Consider the following 18,569-nt stretch of genomic DNA (forward strand, 5'->3'; position numbering starts at 1 on the left):
CCTGCGCTGTCTCACCTCAGCAAGACCTTACGCTCCCCACTGCTCCTAATACTGACAAATGTCAAGGGATCTTGATTTAAAGAGTTCTCCTTCTGGTGTAAATTTTAGTCCTGTCCAAACTCCCTTAGCATGTTTTCTTGTTCTGAGACTGTGAGAGCTTCCTGAGTTGTCAGAACAATCCATTAATCCACGAATAACTTGAATTTACATTTTTATAACATTTTATTATATTTCCATTAAAATCATTTGTCTACAGAAGTACATGATAGTCTCATTACGTTACAGTATGCGACTATGAAACGATACCTACTAACTAAAGAAGCCCTAGTGTCCGTGTTTTCTGGTAAGGCAAGAAGAAGAAAAGGTCTTTTTTCATTTCAGTTCCAGTAGACAGTGGGAAATGTAAACAGAACATTTAATGTACAAAGTAAAAAAAAACTACAGAGAAAGAAAGTAAGACATACACCATGGGATAACTCCTGCGAGAACTCAGTGCTTGTGTTAGTGAACACTGCTTTTCAGCACAGCTCCTGTACCGCTGGCGTTCACGTGGTGTCACGGTATGTGTGTCGTGTCACACACCTCCCTGCTGCTCACCTTCTCAGTGTTTTACTGCAACACATCGGTGCACACAAAGACCACCATTTCTATGTGAGGATTGTACATGTTGACTTATTTTTAGCTGTCTGTGGTGCAGTAGTCGTTTGCCGTCAGCTGGGCCGTGCCAGAGTGTAAGGAGAGCAACCTTTACCACCGCATGCTCACTGCCGGGTATCTGTGCTTGTGTGGATGAACTGCGTTACTGTCTGGTTGCTTCTCACGTGGACAGTCACGTGGGCAGCCACGTGGGCAGCAGTGAGCGGTTCACCCATTAGAACAGTCTGACTGGCCTTGGGAAAGTTTTAATGGAAACTTCAGGAACTTTGGCACAGTATTTCTAAGTAAGAACTGATCTGCCATTTGTATAAAAATTTGAAAAATACAAAAACTGGTAACAACTCCAAGTGAAATATAAATCTGTTTTTTTTTAAATGAGATTTTAAGTGTTGGTAACAATGTAAAAATGCAGATAAGTGTGCATTCGTTCTTATTCCAGCTACAGGTCCTAGATCAGACCTCTGTAATGCTGGTGTCACAGTTTGTGTGAGGTGGGCTGCACCTGGGCCTGAGCAATCCCTCTACGTAGAACATGTCCACTGGCCGAATGCTAGCTTTAGCAGTACAGCTGGGGCTTTTCTCTCGGCTACACAGAGGTCAGGCAACAGGTCACACACAGAGGTCAGGCTACAGAGGTCACACGCAGAGGTCAGGCTATAGAGGTCACACACAGAGGTCAGGCTACAGAGGTCACACGCAGAGGTCAGGCTACAGAGGTCACACACAGAGGTCAGGCTACAGAGGTCACACACAGAGGTCAGGCTACAGAGGTCACACACAGAGATCAGGCTACATAGGTTACACACAAAGGTCAGGCCACAGAGGTCACACACAGAGGTTAGGCCACAGAGGTCAAGCTGCGCAGACATTGTACTGATTTCTGCTGATGATCCCACAGTTTGTTTCTGTTTTTTCTCCCAAAAAAACATTTCATAAACATTTCACTGAACACATTTGGGGGATTCAGCCCTATATGCCAGATTAGGATCCGTAACACAATACAATATGTCCCCCTAAAACCCTGCACTGTACTTTCACACCAGTTTTCCAGACGCACACATGGCTCTTATTTCTCTAAACAAGACTCCTGATTAAAATGATTAGCAAATGAGGCTAGTGTTTAACAGTAATGCACCATTGTGGCTTAGGGCTAGTGTTTAACTGTAGTGTACTGTGTATCTTAGGATTAGTTTTTAACTGTAGTGTACTGTACTTAGCAGAGGCACACAGGCGCGCTGGCCACAGTGTTGTGTAGTGTAAAGGATATACAGCTAACATCTGCAAGTTTGATTCAGGATACTTCAGTGCCTACCAGTAAAACACTGATAAAATGTGTCATATACAGCATGTATAGTCGTCCACCTCGTTTAGGTAGGGCAGTCCTCTGTATCACAGGCCTGGTTAAGCTATGAGTTTGATTCTGTCAATATAAAAAAATGGTTCAAATTTAGCATGGGTTTTAAATAACACATTATTACATTTGTTGTTTTGAGTTCATGCTATCAGGACAAACACAGAAGGATCATATACACCATATGGTCAAAAGTATATGGACAACTGACTATCACACATATAAGAGTTTGCTGCATGTCTCACTGGGCAGCAGTGGAGCATGCCACTTCTGTGACAGCCACTGCCCTGGGAAGGCATTCTTTGAAGCGTGACTGTGGGAATTTGTGCCCACTGAGTGTGAAGAACATTTGTGAGGTTGGATGAGAAGGTCTATACAGAGGGGTTGGGGTCAGGGCTCCTCTAACTTATTTCTTTATTCACCAAGCCCTGCACACAGGTGCACAGGCACCAAGCCCTGCACACAGGTGCACAGGCACCAAGCCCTGCACACAGGTGCACAGGCATTCTAGAAGTGGAATCGGCCTTTCACACACTGCTGCTTCAATGTTGAAATCCAACAGGTCTGTATGTTATATACAGAACATTTAAAATGTCTTTGTATGCTGCAGCATTAATATTATCCGTCTCTGGAAGAGAAGGGACTAGACCACACAGCTGAAGACTAGTCCAAACCTTTTAAAAACACTTAGGACTAGTCCAAACCTTTTAAAAATGCTTAAGACTAGTCCAAACCTTTTACAAAATGCTTAAGAGAAGTCCAAACCGTTTACAAAATGCTTAAGACTAGTCCAAACCTTTTACAAAATGCTTAGGACTAGTCCAAACCTTTTAAAAATGCTTAAGACTAGTCCAAATCGTTTACAAACTGACTTGTGGCAAAGACAAATAGCTCTTCAGTATGACCCTTCGAGTGCTGCATGCCTGTGGAAACTTTGTGCTTGATTTCACACACCTGTCAGCGGTGTGTGCGGCTAGAACACCTGAACTCAGTATGTCCACATACTTTTGGACATATAGTATGCATAAGGATTCAACCCACTAAACTGATATGACATTTTTCTTTTGTCTCATTTGTGTGTCTGTTCATTTTAATAGAAGATTCCTTTTAGGGTTTGTGTTATGCAGACGTGGACTAAGTCTAGTCTCGAACTCAACCACAGTGCCAATGGTGAGTCACTACTTCACTGACATTTTTTTTTTAGTCTAGGCTTCTGCTCAGCCTGGGTCTGGAAAACCAGCCTGTGGAGTTTAGGTAAGTCTGCAGTAGAGGACAGCAGACACACTAACACTCCAGTAAAAGATTAACCACACAGGTCACACAAGTAGAAAGCAAAACAGTGAAAAACAGGAAACTGTTTAGAAAAGATACCCAGGAGCTCCATCATTTTATAAACTAAGACACACCTAAAAGAAAGATCTCAGAATTAGAAAAAAACGTAAACATAAAAAATCTCTCATATTGTGTGATTAAATAAAAAACCTCTTATCTTATGCTTCTGTCTACTGGAGGAACATTGTGAGTTAGAATAAACAAAGCTAACAGCTTGTTTTCTTGAAGATATGGTCCGCCCCCAGAGGTCTATGATTGGCCAGCTCTGCTCTCTCCTGCGCAAGGGAGGGTGGAGAGGGTTGTGGCTTCTGCCCGATCAAACCTGTAGGAACAGTCTGTGGAATGTCATGCCAAGGATAAAGACAAGCAACAAAAGTACACACGTCCATGCCCGGCCGGGCGCTAGCTAGTAGCTGTTGCTCTGCGTGTGTGAGACGGATCTTGGGCGGAGGAGGGGGCTGTGGTTGGAGGCGTTCTCCTTCTCTGCTCCACCAGACGTGGTGGTGTCTGCCACCTGCATCTTGCCTTGCTCTTCCTTCATGAACAGGTCCACCATGAGCAGTTTCTCCTTGTGGATCTGCAGGCTGATGTCTTTGGGGATATCAGGAATCATCCAGTCCACAATGTCACTCATCAACATGACGACATTCTGCACACGGATGGGAGACAAAGAGAGAGTGTGTGTGTGTGTGTGTGTGTGTGTGTGTGTGAGAGAGAGAGAGGGGACTGTGGGAAAATTTGTGTGGGAGAGAAAGTATATGCTCCCTCTCTCTCTTACACACAGATTGATAGAGAGAGAGAGAGCATGCATGTGTTAGACAGAGAAGATGAGTGTGCGTGTGAGAAAGATATTATGTTACTTATATATTAATTATATTATGATATTATTGTGAGATGCACATTTCAGATTTTGCAGCATTTTACAAAAGTTTATATTTTTATGATAAAAGCCACATAGCATCTACCAGGCATCCGCTAGGTAGTGATGAAGCCAGAGATCAGACCCTGGTGCAGCTGATCTGAAACAACCTGCGATCTGATTCAGGTGTGGCTGGGTGTTGATGCACACTGACCTGAAACACGATAACAAAGGCCAGCCTGACAGCCAGCACGGCCCAGAACTCTTTAGACACCTCGTACGGCGTTGGCGACCATGGAGGCTCTCTGTAGTCTTTGTACCTGAAAACACAACAAGATTAAAAACAAACCAAAGCCAAGTCTATAATCCACACTAACCACCATCTTTATGAAAAACCCCTCCCTTGGGTTTACACACACTGGTAATTTTATTGAGAGTAGGCTCAGAAACAGATCAGGGATAAACAGTTGTGAGAGGTGTAACCAAAATGTGCATGGCAGTAGAAGCTACATGTTCGTGTAATATTTAATTCAATTATGCTTTAGGCATGAATGGTCACAGCGACATGGGCGACGCAGAGTCTGGTTGGTGTGTGTGTGTGTGTGTGTGTGTGTGTGTGTGTGTGTGTGTGTGTGTGTGTGAGGGGCACAGCTGTAGGTTACCTGCAGATGTCTACACTGAAGCCGAGAAACAGTGGGTCCATTGGGGTGGTGCCATTCTGGAAGTGACTCACGTTGAAGTACGAGAGCGTGTGGTTGACAAAACCGTGCATGGAGCCATCTGGGCTGTACATGTACTGGTAGACCAGACGTGGGATGAAATCGGACGTGAAAGAGATGACAAAGGCCTGGAAAACACACACACACACACACACACACACACACACACTCAGATCACTCTGTTTCCTAACCGCAGCTTCACATCTTCACGTTGACCAACAAATACCATAAATTAGTCTCTTAAACTAATTTAAAATGATTATTCTCCTTCACTTTTAAACTAATTCACCACATTTCTACATTTACATATTTAGGGTGGGATCAGTTATGGGGAGAGCATAAACAATGTGAGATCTGTTCAGAAGGAAAGTTGGACAATGTAATGGAAAAAACGAACCGACTGCCATGGACTTTCTGATATTTGGAAAATGTGCAAATAATAGATAACAAAACTAAGAATAAAATAAGCATTATAGGGTTCTACGTTCCAGTGTCACGCGGTCCCCTGGTCACATGACTAGATGTTACATGCCTTCACCTCGATAAGATACCTCACATTGCAGTAAAGAAAACATCCAATGAACAATGCACACAAAATCACACACACAGATACACACACACAAACACAAAACAGGCTTACATTCACTATAACTGCTACTTTTGCCACACCTCGAAGAATATTGTACCAGATACCTGAAAACAGAATGCAGAAATTAATGATTAAATGTCTGGTTAATATAAACATCAACTGATGTTTCTGGTCTCACAGTAATTTAATGAGCATTTGATGATTGCCACTAGATGACACTGTATCTCAGGAAAATGCATCATGCACGACCCCCAAATGCTTCCCATAGTTCGTCCTTGGAGCTAAATAATTCCACCACTGCCTAGCAATGTCATATAGGTCTAAGAAAATGACATCAAATGGGGATTTGTGGAGATTTTGTGAAGAATGTGGTTTGGATAAAGGTGAAGTGAGGACCGATGGAGGGACGCACCAATGTCTTTGGCTCGCGCTGCGACAGGTCTTCTCAGCTCTGCCACGAACTTCTTAGCGTCCAGACGGATCTCAATGATGTTGTTGAGCAGAGCAAAAAGTGGAGCCAATGGGAATGAGGCCACAAACAGCGTGACAAACCCAAACTGGATAACTGCACCAGAGACACAAAAAAACACTGGATAATTGTACCAGAGACACAAAGGAACACTGGATAACTGTACCAGAGACACAAAGGAACACTGGATAACTGTACCAGAGACACAAAGGAACACTGGATAACTGTACCAGAGACACAAAAGAACACTGGATAACTGTACCAGAGACACAAAGTAACACTGGAGAACTGTACCAGAGACGCAAAGCCACACTGGATAATTGTACCAGAGACACAAAGGCACACTGGATAACTGTATCAGATACACAAAGGCACACTGGATAACTGTACCAGAGACACAAAGGCACACTGGATAACTGTACCAGAGACACAAAAGAACACTGGATAACTGTACCAGAGACACAAAGGACCACTGGATAACTGTACCAGACACAAAGGACCACTGGATAACTGTATCAGATACACAAAGGAACACTGGATAACTGTACCAGAGACACAAAAGAACACTGGATAACTGCAGCAGAGACACAAAGGAACACTGGATAACTGCAGCAGAGACACAAAAGAACACTGGATAACTGTACCAGAGACACAAAGGCACATTGGATAACTGCACCAGAGACACAAAGGAACACTGGATAACTACAGCAGAGATGCAAAGGAACACTGGGTAATTGCACCAGAGACACAAAGGCACACTGGGTAACTGCACCCGAGACACAAAGGCACACTGGGTAACTGTACCAGATACACAAAGGCACACTGGGTAATTGCACCAGAGACACAAAGGCACACTGGGTAACTGCACCCGAGACACAAAGGCACACTGGGTAACTGTACCAGATACACAAAGGCACACTGGGTAACTGCAGCAGAGACACAAAGGCACACTGGGCATGCAAACACACCCATGAAGGCAATGGCCACGGCTCTTATAAATCAGAACGGTTTTGTCTTGATTTATGGAAACACCTGATGTTTGAATAGAGTGATATATCTGTGAGGGAACAATCCCAGTCTCAGAGGGTCTGGGGTGAAAGAGGATTGGCTCGGGGACAGTAATCTCACAACTGACATCCAGGGTGCCAGGGTGACAGAGAGGGAGCTGGTACAAATGTGAGCCACATCCCTGCCTTTAGTATAAGTATCTCTGCTCACAACCACATATAGAGGCAAAGCAGGCAGGCGGCTGTTAATGCAGAGTTTACTGCCATTGAAAAGACCCAACGTAAAGATCAGAGGTAAAGACAGGTGCCTCTTCTCCTGCTCACAAAAGACAGTTGTTTGGGGGACCTTCAGTCTGAGGTGTTTCCTACATTGATGAGACTGTGGGTTACAAAAAGCAGTTGTGTGGCCAAACCAAAATCTTTAGAAAATGTTCTTTTGTGCTTGTCAGTGTGTTATTTATGATGTGCTTGGTAGATAAAACTGAGGTAACCTGTGGCATGGAGGATGGAGCTTGTGGAATAAATCCCAATGTGCAAACAAAGTGTCCTGATGAAGGGTTTGGCACTGGTCTGCACTAGGACAAGGCAACTCAACTACAGGTGATGTTCAGCCTACAGTTAATTTATTATTACATTCCTCTCTTAAGTGGCTGGTCACTTCTGAGGATGCTGTCATAAATCTCTGGTGTTCCTCTCACACCTCTTCCTCAGACCTGCAGGGTAGCAGCTGAAACTGCCGTTCAACAGTTACACTTGCTTGCTGTTTGATGGTAAGTATCTGTATAACTTTTGGTAGTTTTTTGGGTTAAAATTTTCTAAAATGAAAACTCTGTTAGGATGTATCCCCTCATATGGTTTCAATAAACATATTACCTACAGCTTTGCTGAATATTTCAGAGGCCAAAGGTGTTCATCTTCTAGAAACACTTTAATTAACAACATGGCTCCTGACATCAAGGAGCTGATATATACGTGCCACTCACAGGAGCTTTAAGTCCTGGCATGTGGGTCATTGGCTCCTGTGCCACACACTGTGAAAGGAAAACAAAAACACAAATCTAAACTCAGGTAAGTCTCAGCTCTGTCGAAGGTTTGGTACTCTTCACCGGTCAGTTCCTCACTGACTGATTGAACTGTCTTGCCAGCAGAGGTTCACAAGAACCAGGAGGATGTTGATTTGTGTGGTGATCAGGCCAACATTAGCAGGCAGGGCCACATTTGATTGCCCCAGCTCTGAGAGTTCCTGTTTAGGAGCTCTTCACATTTACACAGTGAGGGAAATATTCAGGGATCTCATACATACTTACATACACGAATGTGGGACTGCATCCACAAACTACGCACAATAGCTTTTGGCTTCAATTATACTGGTACACTCTTCTCTAGGGTCATTTATACTGGTACACTCTTCTCTAGGGTCATTTATACTGGTACACCCTTATCTAGGGTCATTTATACTGGTACACCATTATCTCGGATCATTTATACTGGTACACCCTTATCTAGGGTCATTTATACTGGTACTCTTCTCTAGGATCATTTATACTGGTACACTCTTCTCTAGGCTCATTTATACTGTTACACCCTTCTCTAGGGTCATTTATACTGGTACACTCTTCTCTAGGGTCATTTATACTGGTACACCATTATCTAGGATCATTTATACTGGTACACCCTTATCTAGGATCATTTATACTGGTACACCATTATCTAGGGTCATTTATACTGGTACACCCTTATCTAGGGTCATTTATACTGGTACTCTTCTCTAGGATCATTTATACTGGTACACTCTTCTCTAGGCTCATTTATACTGTTACACCCTTCTCTAGGGTCATTTATACTGGTACACTCTTCTCTAGGGTCATTTATACTGGTACACCATTATCTAGGGTCATTTATACTGGTACACTCTTATCTAGGGTCATTTATACTGGTACACCCTTCTCTAGGATCATTTATACTGCTACATTCTTCTCTAGGGTCATTTATAGTAGTAGAGCAGACAGGGCAGGGAAATCAAGGTGTTAACAACACCAAGGTCATGTTTGATTCCCAGGGAACACACATTCTCTCTGCTGATAAATGTCTATCAGTCACTCTGTATAAGAGCACTTACCAAAAACTGAGAATGGAAATGGAAATTACCACAGCATTGCCTAAGCCAACTGGCACTGTAGAGCAGTCTGGCACTGTAGAGCAGTCTGGCACTGTAGAACAGTCTGGCACTGTAGAACATTCTGCACTGTAGAGCAGTCTGCACTGTAGAACAGTCTGGCACTGTAGAACAGTCTGCACTGTAGAGCAGTCTGCACTGTAGAACAGTCTGCACTGTAGAGCAGTCTGCACTGTAGAACAGTCTGGCACTGTTAAAGCAAACCTACACTTTTATTACATAGAACAGTCTGGCACTGTAAAGCAGTCTGGCACTGTAGAACAGTCTGGCACTGTTAACGCAAACCTACACTTTTATTACATAGAACAGTCTGGCACTGTAGAGCAGTCTGGCACTGTAAAGCAGTCTGGCACTGTAGAACAGTCTGGCACTGTTAACACAAACCTACACTTTTATTACATAGAACAGTCTGGCACTGTTAACGCAAACCTACACTTTTATTACATAGAACAGTCTGGCACTGTTAAAGCAAACCTACACTTTTATTACAAACCTACACAGCCATAACAAAACTACACTTTTATTACAAACCTACACAGCCATAACAAACCTACACTTTTATTACAAACCTACACAGCCATAACAAAACTACACTTTTATTACAAACCTACACAGCCATAACAAACCTACACTTTTATTACAAACCTACACAGCCATAACAAACCTACACTTTTATTACAAACCTACACAGCCATAACAAACCTACACTTTTATTACAAACCTACACAGCCATAACAAACCTACACTTTTATTACAAACCTACACAGCCATAACAAAACTACACTTTTATTACAAACCTACACAGCCATAACAAAACTACACTCCTGTAACAAACCTACAAGCCATAATAAACCTACACTTTTATTACAAACCTACACTGTTATAACAAACCTACAGTGCTGCAACAAACCTACACTGCTAAAGGAACCATAATACATAGCACATAAATCCAGACATCACGTCACGGATGTGGTGAAGGCGATGTTTGTCTTGGCTGCATTAGGCGTCCTCCCCCGGGCGAGACGCGGCACACTCACTCATCTCCATGTACTCCGGTGTGAGGCCGGAGAATGGGTCCAGGAAGAAGTCTGTCTCATAGCGCTGCAGCTTCTTCTCCCGCTCTTCCTCCTGGAAAGTGCTTCTCTTTGACTTGATATAGCGGATGAGTTTCTTTAGTTTGCTGCAGAAAGAAGCATCATAACAGACTCCCATCAGGCAGGTCTCAGATCAGCTCGGCTTTCACGTAAGGCAGTTTTCAGATCCAGTAGCTTTCGCGTCAGGCAGGTCTCAGATCAGTTCAGCTCTGCCATACTGCAGACACTCTAAAGCTCTGTTTGCCATGCTGTGCAAACATCTTAGGCGACCCAAAACATTACAAGATGTTTATCTGAAATGGAAGTGTTTATTTACACGTAAAACACAATGTGAACACATAAATACAAATTCTAATTTACTTATACCAATACAATATAGTAGAATACAATACAGTAAAACATCAATGAATACTTAGTATACTGTTTTGGAGCAAAATGCTTTCAAAAAGAGCATTAAGAATTATTATTATTATTATTAATCTGTGTGTGAGGACTATATATATATATATAGTCCTCACAATGTATATATATGTTACGTCCCGAGTGCCGCAGGGCGAGGAACAGGAAGTACAGACTCCATGGACGTAGACAGACATTTATTATTAGACACATACAACACTGGCACTCGCATGCAATGGCAACATTATACACAAACGTGGGCTCTGACAACGTGAAAAACAGACACTAACACGTTTAACAGAAATGATGTGAACAAACACTACACGACATGAACAAAGGCAATAACCGACAAAGATGCTCACACCAGCAGATACGGGTTTAGATACAGACAGCCAAGCACATTCAGCCACGTGCAGGTGTGTGCCAACAAGGTGGCACAAATAATACAAGCAGGCCGACCACGTGAGCAGTGGGACTGGCAGCAGGCCGTGACAATATACAAATATGCGCAGAGTTAACGAAGGTGTTTCATTTTCATGTAAGTGTGTTGGATTGAGTGTGTTTAGGTCTGTACGTGAATGTAGGTTCTAGACTTATTAAATGCATTAAGTCATGACTCGGTCAGAGGAACTTATACAACCATAATTTTAAAGCTAAAAAGAAGAAAAAAGTGTATGTGTGTGGGTTGAGCCAGATGTGTTTGAGCATGTGATTGAGGTGTTTCAGTGTGTGGTTGAGTGTGTGTTTGAAGCTGAGTATATTGTGTGTGTATGAGGCTGAGTGTGTGTGTGGATTGAAGCGTAAACATGTGATTGGGTACAGGAGTGTGTACTGACGGGATGCCGATCTCAAACAGGTTGTTCTGTATGAGTTGTTTTCCCAGCATGGTGATACTGAGCTGAATACAGAGCTCCATCAGACAGCCTCCATGTGCACACTGTAAAGACAAACACACAGCCATCATGGCCCACACTCCACCAAACACACACTGAGCTAAACACTAAACAGGCTAATTATTAAGACAACTTTTGAATAAATGCAAATGTAAACGTGTATCTCTGTGGTAGATGTTCACCTCCTCCATGCGGTAGGACTCAAAGACGTAGAGATAGCTGCCTGGACGGCCCACGAGCCTACACAGACAGGGCAATCATTTCAGAGGAGAACCTGATCGCTCTGGGTATACAACCTCATCTTAGTTCATCAGTGTGGAATACTGGCTTTAAAATGATGGTGATAGCTTAAAGTTTGCCTGAAATCAACTTTCTGACCAAATATAATGTGTTTTATTACAATAATTTGATAACATTTCACAAACAATTTTTTAAATCAGGAATTCCACAACCTTACCCTGATTTCACATCGAAACGTAGATGCAAGATACTGGAGCAATTTAGATTTCAACCTTTTTTTTTTTTTTTTTTTATTTTTTTTTTTTTGGGGGGGGGGGTGTCTCATTTGACACAATAACTTTGCTTGTAGTGATAACCATCTAAATAAAATCACTGGCGTCTCACCTGCCTCTGAAGAAGGCGATATATATGATAGGAGTGAACGCGTTGACAAACTTGAGGACAAAGGTCTTGAAGATCAGTCTCTCCTCAAAGCTCTTGTCCGTTTTTGGTACCTCTGACATCATAACAAACATTATGGAGATGAGAGGAACTATTGGTGTGTGTTGAGTGTAAAGCGTCCTTGAGTTCTGAGAAAGGTGCTATATAGGTGCAAGTTCATTCATTCATTCATTCACTCATTCATTTACTCATTCAGTCATGAAGGGTTGTTTCATTTTGGTGCACACACACACACACACACACACACACGTCTGTGTGAGGAGAGCAGACTGACCGAGCTCGGTTAGCCAGCGGGCGACGGCTCCGTACACCTCGTCCAGGATGAGTATGACCACCAGGTTGATGATTGCGGCGGTGGTCTTCACGGTGATGCGCACGTTGGAGCGCGTGGTGGGGTTGGAGCTCATGTGCATCGCTGCCTTGGTGGAGATCCGGTACAGGATGACGCCAAACACAATGGCAAATGTCACGCTGATCTGGAAAGAGGTGCTCGTGAGCTCGGAAATGTTTACAGGACTACAGGAAGCTGGAATACCGGGAAACACTGACCTGGATTCTGCATTCCAGCTTACTTACCATTAAAAGCATCATGGCAATATTCGTCATATAAGCAGGACATCTGTCTTTACACGTCAACTTCTCTTTTGCTGTCTAAAAAGAGACAAACATTCTGATGTCTTGACTGGTTCTTCAGCATGTGGTCCAGTGTGTCAATGTTATTGTAAGATTTCACTTAACAAACTGGTTCCAACTGTTGGGACAGAGTGACCCTTGGTGAAACGTTTTCTAGTATCCACAAGCTGTGAAGTTTGTTGCTCAGACACTGGGCCACTCGGAGCCTTGCGCTCTCAGCAGGAGATTATCGTTATAGCTCCTCAGTTGTCATAGTGACTTGAGTACAGAACTAGCGTTAGTTTTGAATGTTTTAATCTGCAAGCACTCAAAACAGCACGTTTGATATCACAGTTTAATATTACACTAGACAGTGTGTAGGAAAACCACCTCGAATGACTGAAGTAGATGAATGCATTTTCCCCCACAGTTCCACACACATCACCAGAGGTCACACTCAAAGTTCTCCTCTCAAACAACACAGAACTGATAAACTAATATTTCAAATAGATTTCTGTTTCATTGCAGTGGAGACTTTCGTGGACTTCCTGTTAACATGACAAGCCAGATGTCATGTCAACGTCCAGCCAGACACAGGCCAGAGACCACACCCATACAAGAACCAATCCCAGACCCCATCACCCCACACCTCTGAGTCCCTCCAATCATGTCCTGGCTCACACTCAACAGAGTACTGATCATCACATTCACACCCCTGTCCTGAGTCCACGCCTCCGTACTTAAACCCTGTTAGCTCTTCACTCAGTCCAGTCACTAACCCTAAACCCTAACCCCTAAACCTGACCCCTAAGCCTAACTCCTAACCCTCTGCCCTAACCCTAACATTCACCCCTAACCCTAAACCCTAATCCCTAACCCTGACCCCTAACCCTAAACCCTAACCCTATTTTGTACAAAATATTCATTCTAGTCATGATTTTTCATAACGTAATACAAATGTGTCACTATTGCTATCACAATACATATTTTGCACCATGAAATTGTCTTCATATAGTTTTAAGTACTATGATATATATTTGTCAAATTGCCAGCCCCTAGATATTTAATCACATTTTTTAGCTACAAAACAGCATGGGTACAGAATGACGCACCAATGTTTTACAATCTGTTTATTTATATGTTATACAGCGCTGTCTGTCTGTGAAAAGTGATTTCATCCTGTCACAATGCCCTGTGTTATCATACAGTTTTCTGGAGATCATATAGCTCCTAACCAAACACTGACTGCTCCCTAATTCTAATCATTCTTAACTCCGACCCTAACTGTACTTCTAACCCTAACCCTCTGCCATGTCAGGGGACATTCTCAGCAGGATGTTCTGTATGTAACTCATATACTGCAGCGTGCTGGTAGTGTCAACATGGGTTTTGTGTAGAAACCCCACTGATGTGAGTGAGAGCAGAGAGATTAGTACTACGTATCGTCTGATGTTAAGAGATGTGAGACATTTGTCTCTCTCACACACACACACGCACACACACAAACATGCCTGTACCTTTGGAGACTTGTGTTCTTTTTTGAGGGTCTTCTGCATGACTCTGAACTCATATTCTGCTCTGGGATGGTCCTGAAAAAGGGGAGACACCGTGAGACAGTGGGAGACACCGTGAGACAGAGGGGAAGCACAGGGAAGCAGGCTTGTAGGACCAGGGCCCCGAGCCGCAGTGCTGAGAGGGACCAGGGCCCCGAGCCGCAGTGCTGAGAGGGACCAGGGCCCCGAGCCGCAGTGCTGAGAGGGACCAGGGCCCCGAGCCGCAGTGCTGAGAGGGACCAGGGCCCCGAGCCGCAGTGCTGGGAGGGACCAGGGCCCCGAGCTGCAGTGCTGAGAGGGACCAGGGCCCCGAGCTGCAGTGCTGAGAGGGACCAGGGCCCCGAGCCGCAGTGCTAAGAGGGGCCAGGGCCCCGAGTTGCAGTGCTGAGTGGTGTCTGGGCTTTTTGCCATGCTTGGGGTACTCATCAGTGTTACTAAGACTGCTACGGAACACAGGGAGGGTGCCATTGTGTGTGCCACAGTGAGGGTGTCAGTGTGAGTATGCAGAAGTATTGCAGAGCATATTTGCAGAGAAGGTTGTGTGTGTGTGTGTGTGTGTGTGTGAGTATGCTGAGGGTTTCACAGATATCTGAGTATTTGGGAAGATAGATATGAGAGCATAAAGAGAAAGAGAAAATGCATGTAAAGTGAACAGAGAAGTAAAGAGGAGTTTCAAACCTTAAGTGCTTCCTGTACACACCGGGAGTGTGTGTGTGTGTGGGGGGGGGGGGGGGGGGTAGTGGATGACAAAATGAACATTAGAATACGAGTTGAATCATGTTGGAATGAGCTATGAGGTTGCTGTTTGCGCCGGGAGAGCGGGGTGGTATCCATCTCTCCGCCTTCTCCGGTCTCACCTCCTCTTCCTCGAAGCCTGTGAGGTCCCATTCGTAGTTCAGACGCATCTGTCGCCGTTTCCAGTGCTCCATGAAAAAAGCCGCTGAAACACACACAGATCGGAAACTTCACGACACGCTCCAGACTGCCCACCTGCCCCAAACCCTGACCCCCCCGTTGCCCTGATCGACGGTCCGGTCCGGTGTGGATGAGCTGGAATCATTGGTATTTCTCATTACTCCCACTCTATGGGCCCTTGTCCAAGGACATGGGACATGACTGCAAAGGTGCTAAAATTAGAGAGAAATGATCAATTATTCACTTTTTAATTCCAGGGATGATCATGTGTGAAGAGTAAATGATGAGGGGCTAAATTCACCCCAGCGTTTATGTCAACCTGGATCAAATTATGCAAATGTTCTAATATCCACCAGGACCAGTGAAGTAAAACGCAATTTCTGCAGGAGCATAATGTGGAGTCTAAATATAACACTGTTAAATGAACCTAAACACTCCAGACAGCTGATATGTAGCTTAAATATGTCAAAATGCCCATTGTTTTGTGATAATAAATCAGCAGTTTGAGAGGTAAAGAACTGCAGGTACAGCAGAGGGGAGAGGAGGTCTGGATGAGAAGGTGCAGGTCAACCACACCACAGGTCAACCACACCACAGGTCAACCATACCACAGGTCAACTACACAGTAGGTCAACCACACCACAGATCAACCATACCACAGGTCAACCATACCACAGCTCAACCACACCACAGGTCAACCGCACCACACATCAACCATACCACAGGTCAACCACACCACAGCTCAACCACACAGCAGGTCAACTACACCACAGGTCAAGCACACCACAGGTCAACCACACCACAGGTGAACTACACAGTAGGTCAACCACACCACAGGTCAACTACACCACAGGTCAACTACACCACAGGTCAAGCACACCACAGGTCAACCACACCACAGGTCAACTACACAGCAGGTCAACCATACCACAGGTCAACCATACCACAGGTCAACTACACAGCAGGTCAACCACACCACAGGTCAATCACACCACAGGTCAACCACACCACAGGTCAACTACGCAGCAGGTCAAGCACACCACAGGTCAACCACATCACAGGTCAACTACGCAGCAGGTCAAGCACACCACAGGTCAACCACACCACAGGTCAACTACACAGCAGGTCAAGCACACCACAGGTCAACCACACCACAGGTCAAGCATACCACAGGTCAACTACACAGCAGGTCAACCAGACCACAGTTCAATTACACAGTAGGTCAACTACACCACAGGTCAACCACACCACAGGTGAACTACACAGTAGGTCAACCACACCACAGGTCAACTACACAGCAGGTCAACCAAATCGCAGGTCATCTACACAGCAGGTCATCTACACAGCAGCAACCAAAAGAGTTAGAACTTCAGAGGCCTCGGGCACTAGGCCACCCTGTAAAAGAAATCACATCATAGTACAACATCTACAGACCATGCACACAAATAGTGAGATATTTCTGAGTGTTTGAGCAATCATCTGGCCATCAGAGGCTGAGCATCAGAGCTTTTAGCTGGAGGTCGTGTCCTCATACAGAGCTCGAGGGGTCAGCTTCCTGTTCTCAGTCTCTCAGCCCAGAGACATGAAACAGAGCAGGAGGCCGAGAGTGAATGAGTCTCCACACACACACATGTACACACACACACATAAACACACACACACACAAACACACACAGACACACACACACACACTCACACACACACACACACACACACACACACACACACACACACACACACACACTCACACACACACACACACACACACACACACACACACTCACAGTACTGATATTTGATAAAATAGAGTGGAGACTGCAGGATGGACCAGCATGTCTGAAGGAAGCAAATGTCAGGCAGCAAGTGGCATTACTGTTTCGCTCAATGAGATGTTGAATATGCAAATTCTAATATGCAAATTCTCATATGCAAATGACATGTTGAATTGAAAAAGTCATGCATTCAAAGAGAAATGTGGAAGGAGTGCTCTCTATTGAGCGTAAAACCATCTACACTGGGGGTGGGGGCACAGCAATGCTCTCAGTACAAGAAAACGTCTCTAAAATGTGTATAAATGTTTCAGATTTATGTGTAGTTTTATATGCATTGCTGATATCTTTATTTCCTGGAGGTGCATTTCATAAATAATTATAGATACTGAATATGTATGTTGGGAGCCCGCTTTCATGAAATATCTCAATCACACTCCTTCTCGGGTGCAGAAATACAGCGATAGTACAGCCCAAATACCAGCTATCAGTCATCAAGGTAGACAGGCAGAGAATAAATTAAAACACTCATAACTGACAGAACTGCATGAGACTGTGATGTCATTCTATCAAATGTTTTGTGTTGTTGTTGTTCAAGACTATGCCAACTCTCGCCGAGTGCAGCCAGCGCCGCGCCCTGTGGGAACTGCAGGAGGATGGCATTCTCACCCTGGATTATTAGTTTTGCTTTTTTAGACGCCCACACTTCACAAAACCCCACAATCATCATTTCCCACTGTGACTTATGCAGAAAATATGTGTTCTGAAAAAAAAATTATTTCTATAAATATTTATGAACACTTTATATTCAAAAATCATTTAAAGTGAACTGTCACTACACACACACTGAACATGGAATAAAATATCCTTATGGAATGTGTATCTGTTCCTACAGGAGGAAACACTGAATATTCTGCTTTTAACTCCAGTGGCAGCTGCGTGACTCCTTGGCAAATTTTAAAGGGTTTTAAAATGTGCTTCAGTTTCTAAAGTAAAAGTGTGTGTGAATGTATATGTTTATGCATGTGTGTGTGTGTGTGTATGACAGAGTGTATAAATGTGTGTGTGTGTGTGTGTGTGTGTGTGAGTGTGTGTGCATGTGTGTGGGTGTGTGTGTATGTGTGTAGGTGTGAGTCTGTGTGAGTGTATAAATGTGTGTGAGTGTGTGTGTGTATAAATGTGTGTGTGAGTGTGTGTATTTGTGTATGTGTGTGTGTGAGTATGTATTTGTGTACGTGTGTGTATGTGAGTGTGTTTGTGTGTGTATTTGTGTATTTGTGTATGTGTGAGTGTGTGTGTGTGTGTATAAATGTGTGTGTGAGTGTGTGTATGTGAGTGTGTGTGTATGTATTTGTGTATGTGTGAGTGTGTTTGTGTGTGTATGTGTGAGTGTGTTTGTGTGTATGTATTTGTGTATGTGTGAGTGTGTGTGTGTGTGTGTGTGTGTGTATGTTCTCACCCCACAAGGCCATGAAGATAGAGAAGAAGACAGTG

General features: G+C 43.9%; 1 protein-coding gene across 4 annotated transcripts in view; it reads right to left on the minus strand.

Annotated features, from left to right (window-relative positions):
* Positions 1 to 203: 203 nt before the first annotated feature.
* The window catches only part of LOC113588421 (anoctamin-1), a 41,720-nt gene continuing 23,354 nt past the window's right edge, over positions 204 to 18,569 (minus strand). For 3 of the 4 annotated variants that reach the window (XM_035532147.1, XM_035532148.1, XM_035532151.1), the window contains 15 exons: positions 18,535 to 18,569; positions 15,249 to 15,331; positions 15,070 to 15,081; positions 14,356 to 14,427; positions 12,803 to 12,877; positions 12,501 to 12,702; positions 12,170 to 12,281; positions 11,728 to 11,785; positions 11,489 to 11,589; positions 10,197 to 10,339; positions 5,920 to 6,072; positions 5,559 to 5,611; positions 4,862 to 5,046; positions 4,414 to 4,519; positions 204 to 3,989 (listed from right to left, as the gene is read on the minus strand). The exon at positions 18,535 to 18,569 is cut by the window's right edge and continues 126 nt beyond it. In XM_035532147.1, the coding sequence (XP_035388040.1) occupies positions 3,747 to 3,989; positions 4,414 to 4,519; positions 4,862 to 5,046; positions 5,559 to 5,611; positions 5,920 to 6,072; positions 10,197 to 10,339; positions 11,489 to 11,589; positions 11,728 to 11,785; positions 12,170 to 12,281; positions 12,501 to 12,702; positions 12,803 to 12,877; positions 14,356 to 14,427; positions 15,070 to 15,081; positions 15,249 to 15,331; positions 18,535 to 18,569 (1,633 nt within the window). In that variant the 3' untranslated portion in view covers positions 204 to 3,746. The remainder of the gene's footprint in view (positions 3,990 to 4,413; positions 4,520 to 4,861; positions 5,047 to 5,558; positions 5,612 to 5,919; positions 6,073 to 10,196; positions 10,340 to 11,488; positions 11,590 to 11,727; positions 11,786 to 12,169; positions 12,282 to 12,500; positions 12,703 to 12,802; positions 12,878 to 14,355; positions 14,428 to 15,069; positions 15,082 to 15,248; positions 15,332 to 18,534) is intronic. The other variant, XM_035532150.1, reaches the window with a different exon arrangement.

The sequence above is a fragment of the Electrophorus electricus genome, chromosome 12 (assembly GCF_013358815.1).
Source record: "Electrophorus electricus isolate fEleEle1 chromosome 12, fEleEle1.pri, whole genome shotgun sequence".
Lineage (NCBI taxonomy): Eukaryota > Metazoa > Chordata > Actinopteri > Gymnotiformes > Gymnotidae > Electrophorus > Electrophorus electricus.